General features: G+C 38.7%; 1 protein-coding gene across 1 annotated transcript in view; it reads right to left on the reverse strand.

Annotated features, from left to right (window-relative positions):
- Window positions 1-14,195, reverse strand: part of ATP8A2 (ATPase phospholipid transporting 8A2) — a 505,799-nt gene that overhangs the window by 384,406 nt on the left and 107,198 nt on the right. The window contains exon 23 of the mRNA XM_037800280.1: window positions 7,621-7,685. Coding sequence (XP_037656208.1) covers window positions 7,621-7,685 — 65 coding nt within the window. The remainder of the gene's footprint in view (window positions 1-7,620; window positions 7,686-14,195) is intronic.

Consider the following 14,195-nt stretch of genomic DNA (forward strand, 5'->3'; position numbering starts at 1 on the left):
AAAAATAATCTCTTCAACAAATGGTGCTGGAAAATCTCGATGTCCACATGCAAAAGAATGAAATCAGACCCTGATCTCACACCACATACAGAAATTAGCTCAAAATGGATCAACAACATAAATATCAAAATTAAAACCATAAAACTCTTAGGAAAAAAATATAAGGGAAACATTCAGGACCTTGTATTAGGCAACAGATTCTTAGACTTTATACCAAAACATCAGCAAAAAAAGAAAAAAGTAAACTGGACTTCATCAAAATTAAAAACTTTTGTGTGCTCTGCCCTCCCCTCTATGTGGGATCTGACACCCAGGGGTGTAAATCTCCCTGGCAACGTGGAGTATGACTCCTGGGGAGGAATCTGGACCTGGCATCATGGGATAGAGAACATCTTCTTGACCAAAAAGGGGAAGTGAAATGAAATGAAATAAGTTTCAGTGGCTGAGAGATTCCAAAAGGAGTCGAGAGGTCACTCTGGTGGGCATTCTCCACACAAAATAGATAACCCTTTTTAGGTTTAATGAATTGGAATAGCTAGCAGTAAATACCTGAAACTATCAAACTATAACCAAGGACCCTTGAATCTTGAAGACAATTGTATAAAAATGTAGCTTATGAGGGGTGATAATGTGATTGGGAAAGCCATGTGGATCACACTCCCCTTTGTCCAGTGTATCGATGGATAAGTAGAAAAACGGGGGCAAAAAAGCCCCCAGTGTTCTTTTTTACTTTAACTATTCTTTTTCACTTTAATTTTTATTCTTATTATTTATGTGTGTGTGGTAACGAAAATGTTTAAAAATTAATTTTGGTGATGGACACACAACTATATGGTGGTACTATGAACAACTGATTGTATGCTTTGTATGACTGCATGGTATGTGAATATATCTCAATAAAATAAAATTATTAAAAAAAACCTTTTGAGTATCAAAGGACATTAACAAGAAAGTGAAAAGACAACCTAGAAAACGGGAGAAAATATTTGGTAACTATGTACCTGCTAAGAGTTTAATATCCAGAATACATAAAGAACTCCTACAACTTAACAACAAAAAGACAAACATCCCAAATAAAAAATGATCAAAGGGCTGGAATGGACATTTCTTTAAAAGGAATGTACAAATGGTCAATAATTAGCCATTTGGGAAATGCAAATCAAAACCACAATGAGATCCCATTTCACACCCACTAGAAGAGCTATTATTTTTTAAAAAAGGATAATAACAAGTACTGACAAGGATATGCAAAACTTGGAACCCACGTGCATTCCCGGTGGCATCGCAAATTGGTGCAACCGCTGTGGAAAACAGTATGGGAGTTCCTCAGAAAGTTAAACATAGAATTAACCATATACAAGTCCTGGAAATTCCAATCTTAGGTATATACCCCAAAGAACTGAGAGCAGAGAGTCTAACAGATTCCTGCACACCAATGTTCTTAACAACATTATTCATAATAGCCCCAAAATAGAAATAGCCCAAGTGTCCAACAAAAGATAAATGGATAAACAAAATCTGGTATATACACAATGGAATATTATTCATTCACAAGAGGGACTCACGTTTGAACACATGCCACAACACGGATGAACTTGGAAAATGTTATGCTATGTGAAATAAGCCAGACACAAAAGGACAAATATTATATCATTGCACATATCTGAACTGTCTAGAATAAACAAATTTACAGAGACAGAAAAAATATTAGAGGTTACCAGGAACTGGGGGAAGAAAGGGGAAAGAGTTTCTGTTTTGGGTAATGAGCTTAAGTAATGGAAGGTGGTGATGGTAGCACGACATTGTAAGAGGAACCAATACCCCTGAAAGGTTTAAAATGGCAGATTTTACATAATATTCATGTTACCACAATAATTTAAAACAGGTACACACTGACTCCTCCCATGTATCTAACCTCTCCCCTGAACTCTCAGGCATGAATATATAAATATATCTTCAATTGCCTGGGAATTCCTAGCAGTCACTTCAGCCCTAACATGTCACAGAGGATTCCTGACTTCCCACACCACACCTGCTCTTCCTACAATTTTCCTTAACTCGAGTGGCAACTCCACCCTTCCAGTTCCTCAGATCAAAACCTTTAGAGTCACTCTGACCTCTGATCCTTCTTCTACCCCATATTCAACCTATCAGCAAATCCTGTCAGCAATCCTGTCCAAACATTATACACCCAGAACCTCACTCCCATCACCACTACGGCCAACACCCTGATCCAGTTCTCCCTCCTCTCTCTCCTGCACTGGGCAACTGCCTCCTAACTGGTCTCGCTTCTGCCCTTGCCTCCCTTTAGTCTGTACTTGCCTCGGCAGCCACATACTCTTTTAAAAGGTAATTCAGATCATGTGTCTCTTGGGCTCAAAATCCAGCAACAGCTCCTTCATTTCACCCAGAATAAAAGCCACATTGTTACACTGCCCTACATGGCTACAGGATGTAGTCCCTGCTATTTCTTTGACTTCTTCTATCATCTCTCCCTCATCTGCTCCACTCCCGCCATGATGCTGCCCAACTACATTTAGAATGCATCCGTCTTGCCCTTTGCACTTGAAGACGATTCCCCCAGAGAGGGCGATGATATAATTTACAATCCAAACCAGGGCACCTTGGGGAGTAAGAAGAGGTGCTCTTAAAATTATGTCAGGACTGCAAGTGTAAACTGAGGCTATTCCAGGAACACTGGGCTCTGCAGGCCCCTATCCAGAGAGCCCCTTGGCTCTGTCCCTCACTTCCTTCACGTCTGCTCAAATAGCATCTTATTACAGGGAATTTCCCTAACCATCCTATATAAAATAGTAACTAACCTCTGCCTTCCTCTCTAGCCATGTCCCCCTCACTTGCTTTATTTCCCAAAATAATTCTTAAGACTAACACATACAATATGTTTCCTGGTTTTTAAATAGTGACTTTGCCCTCTAAATGTAAGTACCTTCAAAGGATGAAATGAAGTATTAATTGAACACATCTAAAGATAGAGCAGGAAAAATATTTAGAAGCAACATTTGCGGTCTACCACAATCTTACTCCCCTCACAAAGAGAGGTTGCAAAAAAATTTTAGTTATAAAGTGTTCTCACCAAGCAAGTAAATATTATTAGGAATTTAGCAGGTAGTAGAAATAAAAACAGAGAGAATTTTCAAGCAAATACGTTAGCACCAGCCTTGCAAAAACAGAAAACTTCACCACCCTTTAGAGTTGCCAGGAAGATTAAGAGAAATAAGGGTCATCGTGTAACTCTGACTAAACACTAAATCATGCATGTGTAGGGTGAGATGCCATGAAATATAGATAGATATACGAGGAAAAAACAACCATTGGGGCTGTAAGGTGAAGAATTCCCAGAGCTCACATGTTGGGAGACACTCAAATAACTTCCAGTTGCAGTGGGGAAACTATTTATAATAAACACCCAGGATAAATTAAGTGGCAGCTTAAGTTAAATATCATATTTAAAATAAGTCCCCCTAAGATCTAGCCTCTATAACAGGTTAAGAAAACAAATAGACAAGACAGAGACTAGTGAAAAATATTTGGAATACTTATATCTGACCAAGACTTGTATCCAGAATTTATAAAGAACTCTTATAACTGAATAATAAGATAATACAAAATCCAATTTTTAAAATGGGCAAATGATTTGACCAAGACTGCATGAAGGAAGGTTTTTAAATGGCCAAGAAACACAAGAAAAGATGCTCAACATCATTAGTTATCAGGGAACTGCAAATTAAAACCACAATGAGATACCATTACACACCCACCAGAATGGCCAAAATCAAAATGATTGAAAATAATAAATATGGGTGGAGAGGTGGAATTCCAAGAACTCTCACATAGCTACAAGTGGGAGTATAACATGGAAACTCTTTGGCATTTTCTTAGAGAGCTAAATAGAGATCTTCCTTATGACTCAACCATTCCAATCCTAGGTATTCATCCAAGGGAGATGAAAAAATATGTGTCCACACAAAAAGTTGTGCAAAAATGCTCACAGACGCTTTATTCCTAATAGCCCCAAACTGCAAACAACTGAAATGTCCATCAACAGATGAATGGATAAACAAATCATGGTACATCCATACACATTTGGGCAATAAAAAGGAATGGACTAACAATACACACAACAAGATGGACAAATCTCAAAATAATTTTGCTTAATGAAAGAAGCCAGACCCCCCCCCCCCCCAAAAAAAAAAAAAACAACAAAAAAAAACAGAACACAGTGTTTGGTTCTATTTATATGAAATTCTAACAGAGGCAAAATTAACCTATAGTGAAAGAAAGCAGATCAGTAGTTGTTTGGGGGTTGAGAAGGGGTGAGTGCAAAGGGGCTCAAGGGAACTTACTGGGATGACAGAAATGTTCCAAGTCTTGAATGGGGTGGTAGTTACGTGAGTATATACATTTGTCAAAACACTTCAAATTGTACACTTAAAATGGGTACCTTTAATTGCATGTATGTAAACTACACCTCAATAAAGTTGATTTAAAAATTGTTACCTATGGTCAACTTGCAAATCACATCTCTGGCAGATCAAGCAGTTGCTGACATAAATGTTACAACAGGAAGAACATACCAGATGGTGTGTAAGTTAGCCACTTACTGCACTGGTGAGCGTAAAGCAAGACAAGGACAAAAGCAGGGCTCCAGGCAAAGTCAGAAGACAAAAGAGCGTCTATGACAAGCTTCAGAGAACCTCTTCTCTCTTGAAGCAGCACAACATATGCAGTTTTATAAAGTTAATTTTGTGGGTTGCAGAAATCAGTGAATGTTTTACTCAGACTCACCAGATCTCTTCTAGGAAAGCAATGACTGGGGAAGAGTGGGACTTTAAGAACTGGAATAGGGACACCCTTATGAATTTAAATGAATCCAAATCCCTTGACCAGCAAATCCATCACTCCTTTGCTAGCAGAAGCGAATGCCCCACCCTGCTCTCTGAGGACAGCCCTGTCTTGCTTAAAGACTCTGCATTGACCCCCCTTTTGGTGCCGTACTCCAAGCTATGTAACTTTTCCTCACAAAACAATCTAGAGTGAATCAGCAGATTTTGCTCCTTAAAATCACCCAGAGACCTAAACTGGGGAGGGGGTGGCACTCTGCTGTCCTCGCTATGCAGTGTGCTCAAGAAGTAGCTTCCCATTGCCCCAGCTGGTGCCCTTTCCGGCCAGCAAAATGCAAAGAGCTGAAACACTTGGGCAAAGGATTTCCTTTCCAGCGAGTAACACAGAAGCTTCCCACCTTACTTCTGTTCACCTTCAGCCGGTGGCTGTACCAGACACAGGGAGCCAGGGAAACGTGCTTTCTGCCATGAGCGTGGCTAATGAATTTTCATGATTCCATGTTTATTCCTAAGTAGCCATTCCATCAGTGGTTATACACACTTACGTCATAAAACTTTGGGGGTTGAAGGATTAATGCTTGCCAATACATCTTTTCCTGGGTGGCTCATCAACAATTGCGGTCTTTGGTGTATTTTAGAAGTTAACACATGTTAAAAACAGCTACCCTTTTGCCCAAATGTGTAGCAAAGCTCCTAATGTTTCATAGTTTTTTCAATTGTTTCTTATAAAATTCTAGCAAAGTTTTCTAAAGGTCTTCCACCTACATTCATTTTAATTGCTGCCAAATTGTTTCCTCTACATTATCACAGCAGGAAAAACAAATGTTCCCCCAATGGCATGACATTTTTTGTATTTTACTAACAAATAAATATCAAAAGACATTTATCATTCAATGGCTATCAGTAGGTTTAGTGAAATTTCAGAGAGTATTGGTTTGAGTATTACATGTTTTTTAAAAAGTGCTGATAAAGTTGTAGATTTTTATCGTTATACTCAGGATTCTTGGTTTTAAAACGCATCACTAATTATGGTTACGTATTATCACAGCTAATGTTTCAAGATCCCATATTCATTTAGGGCAAGATCTATGGTTAATGACCACAGCCTTGGGGGTAATTTTGAAATAGTGTCTAACTTGTCAGATCTAAGCCTTATTTCACCCTCTCAAGCAGCCGGAGAAAAGCCGGAACCTGCCAAGGGCTGCCATTTGTTTGCTGCTGCTTCTTACCCTGTTGGTATCCTCATTTCACCATTTCTTTATGGGAATCCTTTTAAGACCACATCTTACAAGAGACAGTTTAACCAAAACTAAGCATAGTCCATAAATCTCTTTAACAAACACACACAAAAGGCAATCTATCATAACAGACTAAAAGTGAACCAAAACCTGAGTCCCACTGTCAACCCCTCTTACTTTTGGAACTACCACCCATTTCTCCCTCCTCCCACCCATTTCTGACCAGTAAACCAGAAATAAGGGTTGGGCGTGTCAATGGCAATCTGTAAGTTATTACCAATAAAGCTTACCTCGCCTGTACATTTTTTATCCCCAAAATTGAAAATTACAATATGTTCTTCCCAGATCCTCATAGATCACTTAACCGGTCCCCTGGCGTGCACACCACCATCCGCCTTGTTCCAAAGATCACTGGTCTCAACCACATTACAAACAGAGCTTCCATGTTATTTTGGCAACAGCCAAAAAACTCAAAACAGAAAAACAAATTCTAAGATTTACAAATATATGGAGCCCTATCCCAGATACAGGGGTCAGCCAAGTAAAGACGATGCAAGTCTGCTCAGGGTCTTTGAAGTACATCCCCAATTCCCTCCTACCCATATGATGGATGTAGAAAGGGACGCCAGGCCCAGTCTTTCCATGTCCTGGGCCATTTGCTTTTCCTTGTCTTGAGCATTTAACCATCAGAGCCCTGAAACCTTAAAGGCTCAACTTGGGAGCTTAACTAGGGATCTATTGTACAGCTAATTTATTGGCATCCTAGAACTCTGCTTTCATTCCACAACTACCAAATGAAATTTTAATAAGAACAGGAATGTCTCCAAACCAATCTTAGGAAAAAAAAGAAGTCTCCTCAGTAGACGGTCAGAAATATGGAGTACTCCTCCCCTGAGTTTCAAAAAGCAACCAAAAAAAGTTATTAAAAAATTCAACTATTTTCAGCAGACACTGAACATATTAAAGTCACTCTACCAAAAAACGGAGTTCAAAAATGATTAAGGAAAAAACATTGTTCACGGTTTAATAAGGGAAGTCAGGCATACACTCATAAAATCTTTTTAGTTTGGCACTGCAAACCATTCCTTGGTGACTTTCAAAAACTAAACAGGTCTAAGTGAGCCAAAAGCCTCCAACTCTTAGAGTATTATGCAGACTCAAAGTTCATAGCCTAGATTCCAGAGAACACCTGGTTTTAAAGGAAAATGTAGACTCATTTGAGTTACCATTAAAGTTAAATCAGATTCAACATAAACTATCCCATTTTAAATGCAGAATTCTAGATGAGTAAAATGAAGCATTATCATGAGGCATAATTTTAAGCTTACAAAATATTTTTCTCTTTAAAGATATGGCTATATGATATCTTTCATAAATAAAGCCAGAAAACACATACACATACAATAGTTTTATTATTGTTTTCTAGCAAAAAACCAACAGTGGTTATCAATCACAGGAGAGACAAATAAATAAGAATTTAATAAAGTTATATCAAATATAATTTTTGGAAAACTACTTACATCCAGAGAATCTTCCTTCAGTAGGATAAGGGCCATGTTCTGTGACACCAATCGACAGGAATACCCTAAAATTGGCAAAGGAACAACATAGGTGAATTTATCATTCCTTTCATGAGCTCAACATTTTTCAATGTTTATTTGAATTCAGCCTCCCTTCTTATATTTACCACCCTTTTAAAGCCTACTGATTCATACATACAGCATTTGGGCAAGAGTGAGAGGGGTAAACTTGGATTGCTTTTATTTTATTTATTTATTTATTTTTGGATTGCTTTTAATTCTTGCAGACAGCTTAAATAAAACTTGTTGCGGAGGTCATCATAACAAGAACGAAAATAAGTACTTGTCAATGTTCTATGGATTTTTCTTTATCCTTGTTTTCCTTGTATAACATCAGGACAAGCCTTGGATTATCTAAGATAACAGCAAACACTTTAGAAAGACAAATGGAATCTAATGAAATTCCTAAATCAGCATAAACATGCCTTTCATAATATCAAGATCCTTCATTTGCTTTAAAAATTAGGTAATTTTCATAGCAGGTTTCAAAGGAACACTACTGTACAAAGAGGCAGTCACCTTTCCTTCCAAAAGCTGAAGTAATCCCCAATTCAAGAATGAAACCCAAGTTAGAAAACAAAAAACTTCATTTGGAACAAAAGTATTCCAATACCAATTCTTATTAACAATTTCCATTATATTTTTAAATAAATTTATTTCTATAGGTTAACCAAGATTTTTTTTCTACTTTTCCTCCAGTAGGTGTCTATGTCAAAAAGATCTTTCCTAGTCAAGATTTGCAGTCCACAGAGGCACATGAAGATACTGATGGCCAGAGAGCAAGATATCTCTAAGGGCCAGAACCACTCCTGGTTTCCCCGGCCCGGATCCATGTCCTCTGGGGGAAGGGGGCTCCTGCACACCCTCAGAGTAGGGTTTCCTGTCTGGACTCTATAAACCCCTTTCAAATCACCCTACAACCTCTCAGTGCCCTTGGAGACGGTGGGAATCAACATGTGCTTCCAACAATCCCTCTTTCAACTTCTCTCACTGAGAAAAGCCAAGGAAAGATTCCTCCTACCTAGAAAACAGCCCTTCACAACCAATTTTTCTTTTCCAGCATATTTAGATAACGGATCAATGATTACAGTAAAATGAAACAAATCATCAGCTAGTAGAATTTCAACCTTTGATCAAATATGTACGTGGCAACTCAAGACAGGGCTTTAACCAAGACTGCTCCTAAAACAAGGAGAAAGACTGGATTCTCAAGGAAACATACTAAAACATCTGTTCCCACAAGTATTGTATTTAACTAGAAAAGGAGCTAGGTATTTGACAAGTCATAGAACTGCTCCATTTATGTACTCAACCCTACTCAGCAGCTCTTCTTTTCATCCCTACGAAACCTTATTAGGACATACAAAATAGAATTCAAGACAGACAAAGATTAAGACCAAGAAAAAACATTGTATTTTGGCAGGTGGGGAGACAAATATTTTTATTTGTTTACTTTGGAATGTAAAATGTATACCCTTCTCTAATAAATGTTCTTTGAAAGGGCTATTTTATAAATCACCTCAGAATGCAAATTTTAAAGCATAAAATTATGGCTTTTGATCCAAAGGTTACTTTTTCAAAAGCAATACCATAAAGATACAGTACAGACTGTTAACAATGGTTAACCACTCAAGGGAGTGAGATTATTTCGCTCGTTAAAGCAACCATGTATTATTTTTTAAAACTAAAAATATAATTGAAGTATTTAAACATTTAAAAATTTAAATAATTTAAAATCACAATGCTACATGGGCAAATATCTGCTAGGTCTCTAAGGCAAGAAAGCAGGCAAATCTGAAACAATTTTCTATAAATTTTCCAACTGGTTCTTAATAAAGTCTGTATTTTAACAAGAGTGATGAGTAAAAATGAGACTTTCTCAGAATGCCATTAAAAGTTTTGCATAGTAGAAATCACAGAGACAGGAAGTGGAGCAGAGGTTTCCGGGGACTGGGGGAGGGGAGAAAGGGGAGTTATTGTTTGGGGTGATGGGAAAGTTTTGTTAATGGATGATGATGGTGGCAGCACAACACTATATATATACTGAATGTCACTGAATCAAATACTTAAAAATGGTAAAAATGGCAAATTTTATGTTATATGATACCACAATTAAAACATTTTTTAAAAAAGTTCTGCATGGTAGGATTGAAATAACTGAACTCTTTGCTTCCCATTAAAATTCTACAAATGCATTCTTCCTTCCTACAGGTTTTTAGATTAGGTCCAGAAGAGAGGGAATATTGCAACTTTAATTATTTCCCTCTATGTTAGGCTTACTTTTATCCCCAGAGACAGCCAGCAACTGCATGCAATATAGACTGGTAAAAATGTAGTATAACTAATGCAAAAGGATTTGCTGGTAGTTTTTGATTTGAACAACAGCTGCAGAAGCAAGCTATAACTTTTAAACTCTAGCTTGCTGCTTTATTTTATATTTTTCAACTTAAGCAAAATGCCATTTGACAACTGAAGCTGCACAAGGATTTTATGGAAAAACTCTAAAGTATTTCTCTCACTGTGCTGAGGGAGGGCAGTAAAGAAAACTACTGACACTTTCATGTATTTAAATATGCACAACAGTTTCTGAGAAGAAACAGTTTACAGTTTTTGTTTTTTCTTGTTTTTTTATTTTTAAATTTGGAAAATGCAGTAAGATTTGGTTTAGGAAATTATCACACAGAACACTTACACTAGACAGACCACGGGAGTTTAACGCAGTTAACTGCAACTTAGCTAATGTGGCAAATTAAATTATGTCAATCCAAGTTTAGTGTGCTTGGTTTCTAATGTTTATGGATAAAATGAGATCAACTCTTGGTAAACAGCCAGGTATGAAATGTCAATCCACACTTGTAAATTGAGGTCTAGTTCTTTAATCTCGCAATTTAACAGAACTACCATAAAATCACTGAGATGAAAACCGTTGGGATTTTACTTTTTTACTATAGCTGAAATTAACAGCATGCTACAAAAATGTTTATACTTTTTACCACCTGAGTACAACCAACACTCAAAAAAACCAAACTCTTAAAGTCTAAGGCAAAGTAGAACTTCCTTTTAAGACAATAAAATAATACTTTACACTAGAAAATATTACCAAACCAAATCTCTCAAATCTCTCAACCAGTGTCCCTTTCTTAGGTGGCTCACATTGTCAAAAACATCCCAATCTGAGAAATCCAGACTTCTCTGGAAACCTCGTGTTCAAAAGGTCAGACACGATTCATACTTACTAACCATGTCACCTGGGATCACATTGATCAAGCTACCAATCCATTGGGATTCAACATGGTTCCCAGTTCTCAATAAATGTTGGCTCTAAATATTTTCACAGAGAACTTGCTCAATCAACATTTGAGTGGGAGTGTGTGAAAAACACGGTCCAACACCGCAAATGGATTGTGAAAGATGGTTCCCTAAGGCTTTTCAATGTGGGAACTAAGAGGCTCAGCCCGGGGTCCTTCATCCTCCCGGATGGCTGAGGATCCTTCCAGAGACTTACAAGCCTCGGTGCCTTTCCTCCAATGCTCCAGCCCTTTCCTCCAGCTGCTCCAGCCCCTTTCTTCCAGCTGCTCCAGCCCCCTTCCTCCAGCTACTCCAGCCCATGTCCTCCAGCTACTCCAGCCCCTTTCCTCCAGCTGCTCCAGCCCCTTCCTCCAGCTACTCCAGCCCCTTCCTTCAGCTACTCCAGCTCCTTTCCTCCAGTGCTCCAGCCCTTTCCTCCAGCTGCTCCAGACCCCTTCCTCTAGCTACTCCAGCCCTTCCTCCATCTGCTCCAGACCCCTTCCTCCAGCTACTCTACCCCCTTTCCTCCAGCTACTCCATCCCCTTTCCTCCAGCTGCTCCAGCCCCTTCCTCCAGCTACTCCAGCCCTTCCTCCATCTGCTCCAGACCCCTTCCTCCAGCTACTCTATCCCCTTTCCTCCAGCTACTCCATCCCCTTTCCTCCAGCTGCTCCAGCCCCTTCCTCCAGCTACTGCAGTCCCTTCCTCCAGCTGCTCTAGCCCTGTCTCAGCAGTGTTCTGACTGGTGTGAGAGAATACACTGCCTCAGGCTCACCTCATGATCTCCTCAAAATGGACAGTCCTAACCCATTCTACACTTAGTTGCTTTTTTTTTTTTTTAACAAATTTGTGAAGGCTCAAGATTTAAACTTATCTTATCCATGAAGTCTTCCTCGGTCATTTTCAACTCAGGGAATTTTTCCTTCTGCCAGGTGACTGTCAAGTACAGCAGTTAAGTGCTCAGAATTTCAGCACCCTCACACCGATGTAACCTGGGGTAAATCACCCAACCTCTCTGTGCTTCAGGTCCATCTTTGAAAAAGGAATAAAAGCTACCTCAAAGGCAATTAAAATATAAAACACATGGAAAGGCCTTAGCACAGTACCTGATATAACAGCTAATGCTTATCGAGTATGTTTTATTAATGCCAGTCATACTTGATGTCTATACTGCACAATTAGTTCTTCCTTATCTATTTTGTACTCCAATTTGTCTCCTAATTAATTTATGTCCCAACTAGGGAATGCCAGTTTTCCAAGCCTCTGTGGGGTACCTGGCAACAAAGCTGGCTGCAGATAATCAAGAAACGCATGTCTGCATTTCCTGTTAAGACAACACTAAGATGGAGAATGCCACCAAGGAACGCTGTGACCATCACACCCCAGCTGAACTGGAGATGGGGAATTATCTCCCTTTGCATGGGAAAGGCAACTGTGATATGGTGGGCAAGCACCATATATGCTCAATTTTTAACAGGAAACTTCTAGGATGATGAGAAATGGTTTAAAAGTATCAAATGATGGGTGACAAAATGTATAAGGGGGTGTTTTACCTCAGAAACGGTTTAAGATGAAAGTTGTTTTCCACTTAATGGCTTTCAAATGTAATACTCTCTAGGATTGTTCTCATTCAGCCTACATCCATTAGAAAAAATTAACAGGCTCTGAAAACTCCACATCAATTGCATAACTGTTTAATAGATGTTTTATCCATGGTAATGAGGAAATGATGACTATGCAATTCACAAAGGCTACATCTGAAATTTCACTTCAGACGAACTGATGCCAAATTTTTAAGCTAAAAAAGAAAACTGCCAACTCCCTGAAATGCAGCTATTTAGCATAAATTCTAGCACAGCACACAGGACTCTGGCAGCCTGCCAGCTCCAAACTACCTAAAATCCATAAGCAAGATGACCGTCTACCAAATACCCACTGACTCACCCTTGCTCGCATGAGATACAAATGTTAGAAAAAACAGCTATTCAGACAGACAGACAGACAGACAGATAGATGGATGTGTGACAGAGAAAGATGGCCAATTTGGCAAAATGTTAAAATTGGTAGATCTGGGCATGGGGGAGGTAGGTAGTGGGGGGTAAGTTGGTGTTTGCTGTATGGGTTTTGTACTATTCTTGCAAATGTCCTGTAAATGTGACATATTTCAAAATTTAAAGTTTAAGAAAAAAAATGAGGGACATATATATATATATATACACGAAGGATATATAAAGAACCAAATGCTAAAGATAACAATATCCCAAATGCCAAACTTACCAAATATCACCAAATACAAAGATGAACTCTTACTATATCTGCCACTAAGAAAACGCTGCCAATTAAAATCCTAAGCATCAACAATCATAAGACAACCCAATTTCAAATATGTCAAATGTAAAAACAATGCATACATCAAAATGGGTAAAATATAGTACCAGTCACTCCCACACCCCCAACCCACTCTCTTCTAACTCAAATTTCAGAGACGGGTTCTGCGGGAAGCTCTGGGCATCAGTTTGAAATGAGCTTGCACAAGAAACCTGGAGTCCTGGGACCTAGTACCAGGCTGGTCATTAAGTAGAGTGTACCTCGGCAAATTGGGAATTTCCCCCATGAGCTATAAGACTGGGTAAAGACAGGAGAGAGTTGCCAAAAAGTACCTCCCAGCACAGTGCCCAGTACTCAGCAGACACTCAATTAATTTACTTTCTTTTCCTTTCTTTATCTAGAAGAATCACTAGATATTTGATCTTCTTCCCAAATAGCTTGTGCACACCCTAAACCACACATGGGATGCACTAAAATGTAATGAACAACCAACACATCCTATGGCCTATGGCCAACCGATCAACAATGGTTCACATTAGCTTGATTTTATGACTAAACTTTATGACTAAAAACAGTCATAAAATCCATACTCTAGCAGGAGTGGAGACCTCCTGCTGCTTACAGTTGTTGTCTATGGTCTGACACTGACAAATCTAATAAAATTCCTGGATGTATAAACTTTGCTGAGCCTTCTTTATAATTTGTAGATTCAGCTGACATCCTAAATCAGAAAACTACATTTAGTCCCTCAACATCACTCGGGGTTACAAACTTGATCTTGGAAGGTGAAGTGAAGAAATAATTTGGATAGAGCTCTTCCAAAGAGCTCTTTCAATTCCCAGCTGTCAGAAACATGCTTAGTAACTCTAAAGGGCTGTCTGAGTTCGACTAATAGACTAG

This window comes from Choloepus didactylus, chromosome 12, assembly GCF_015220235.1.
Source record: "Choloepus didactylus isolate mChoDid1 chromosome 12, mChoDid1.pri, whole genome shotgun sequence".
NCBI classification, from domain to species: domain Eukaryota; kingdom Metazoa; phylum Chordata; class Mammalia; order Pilosa; family Megalonychidae; genus Choloepus; species Choloepus didactylus.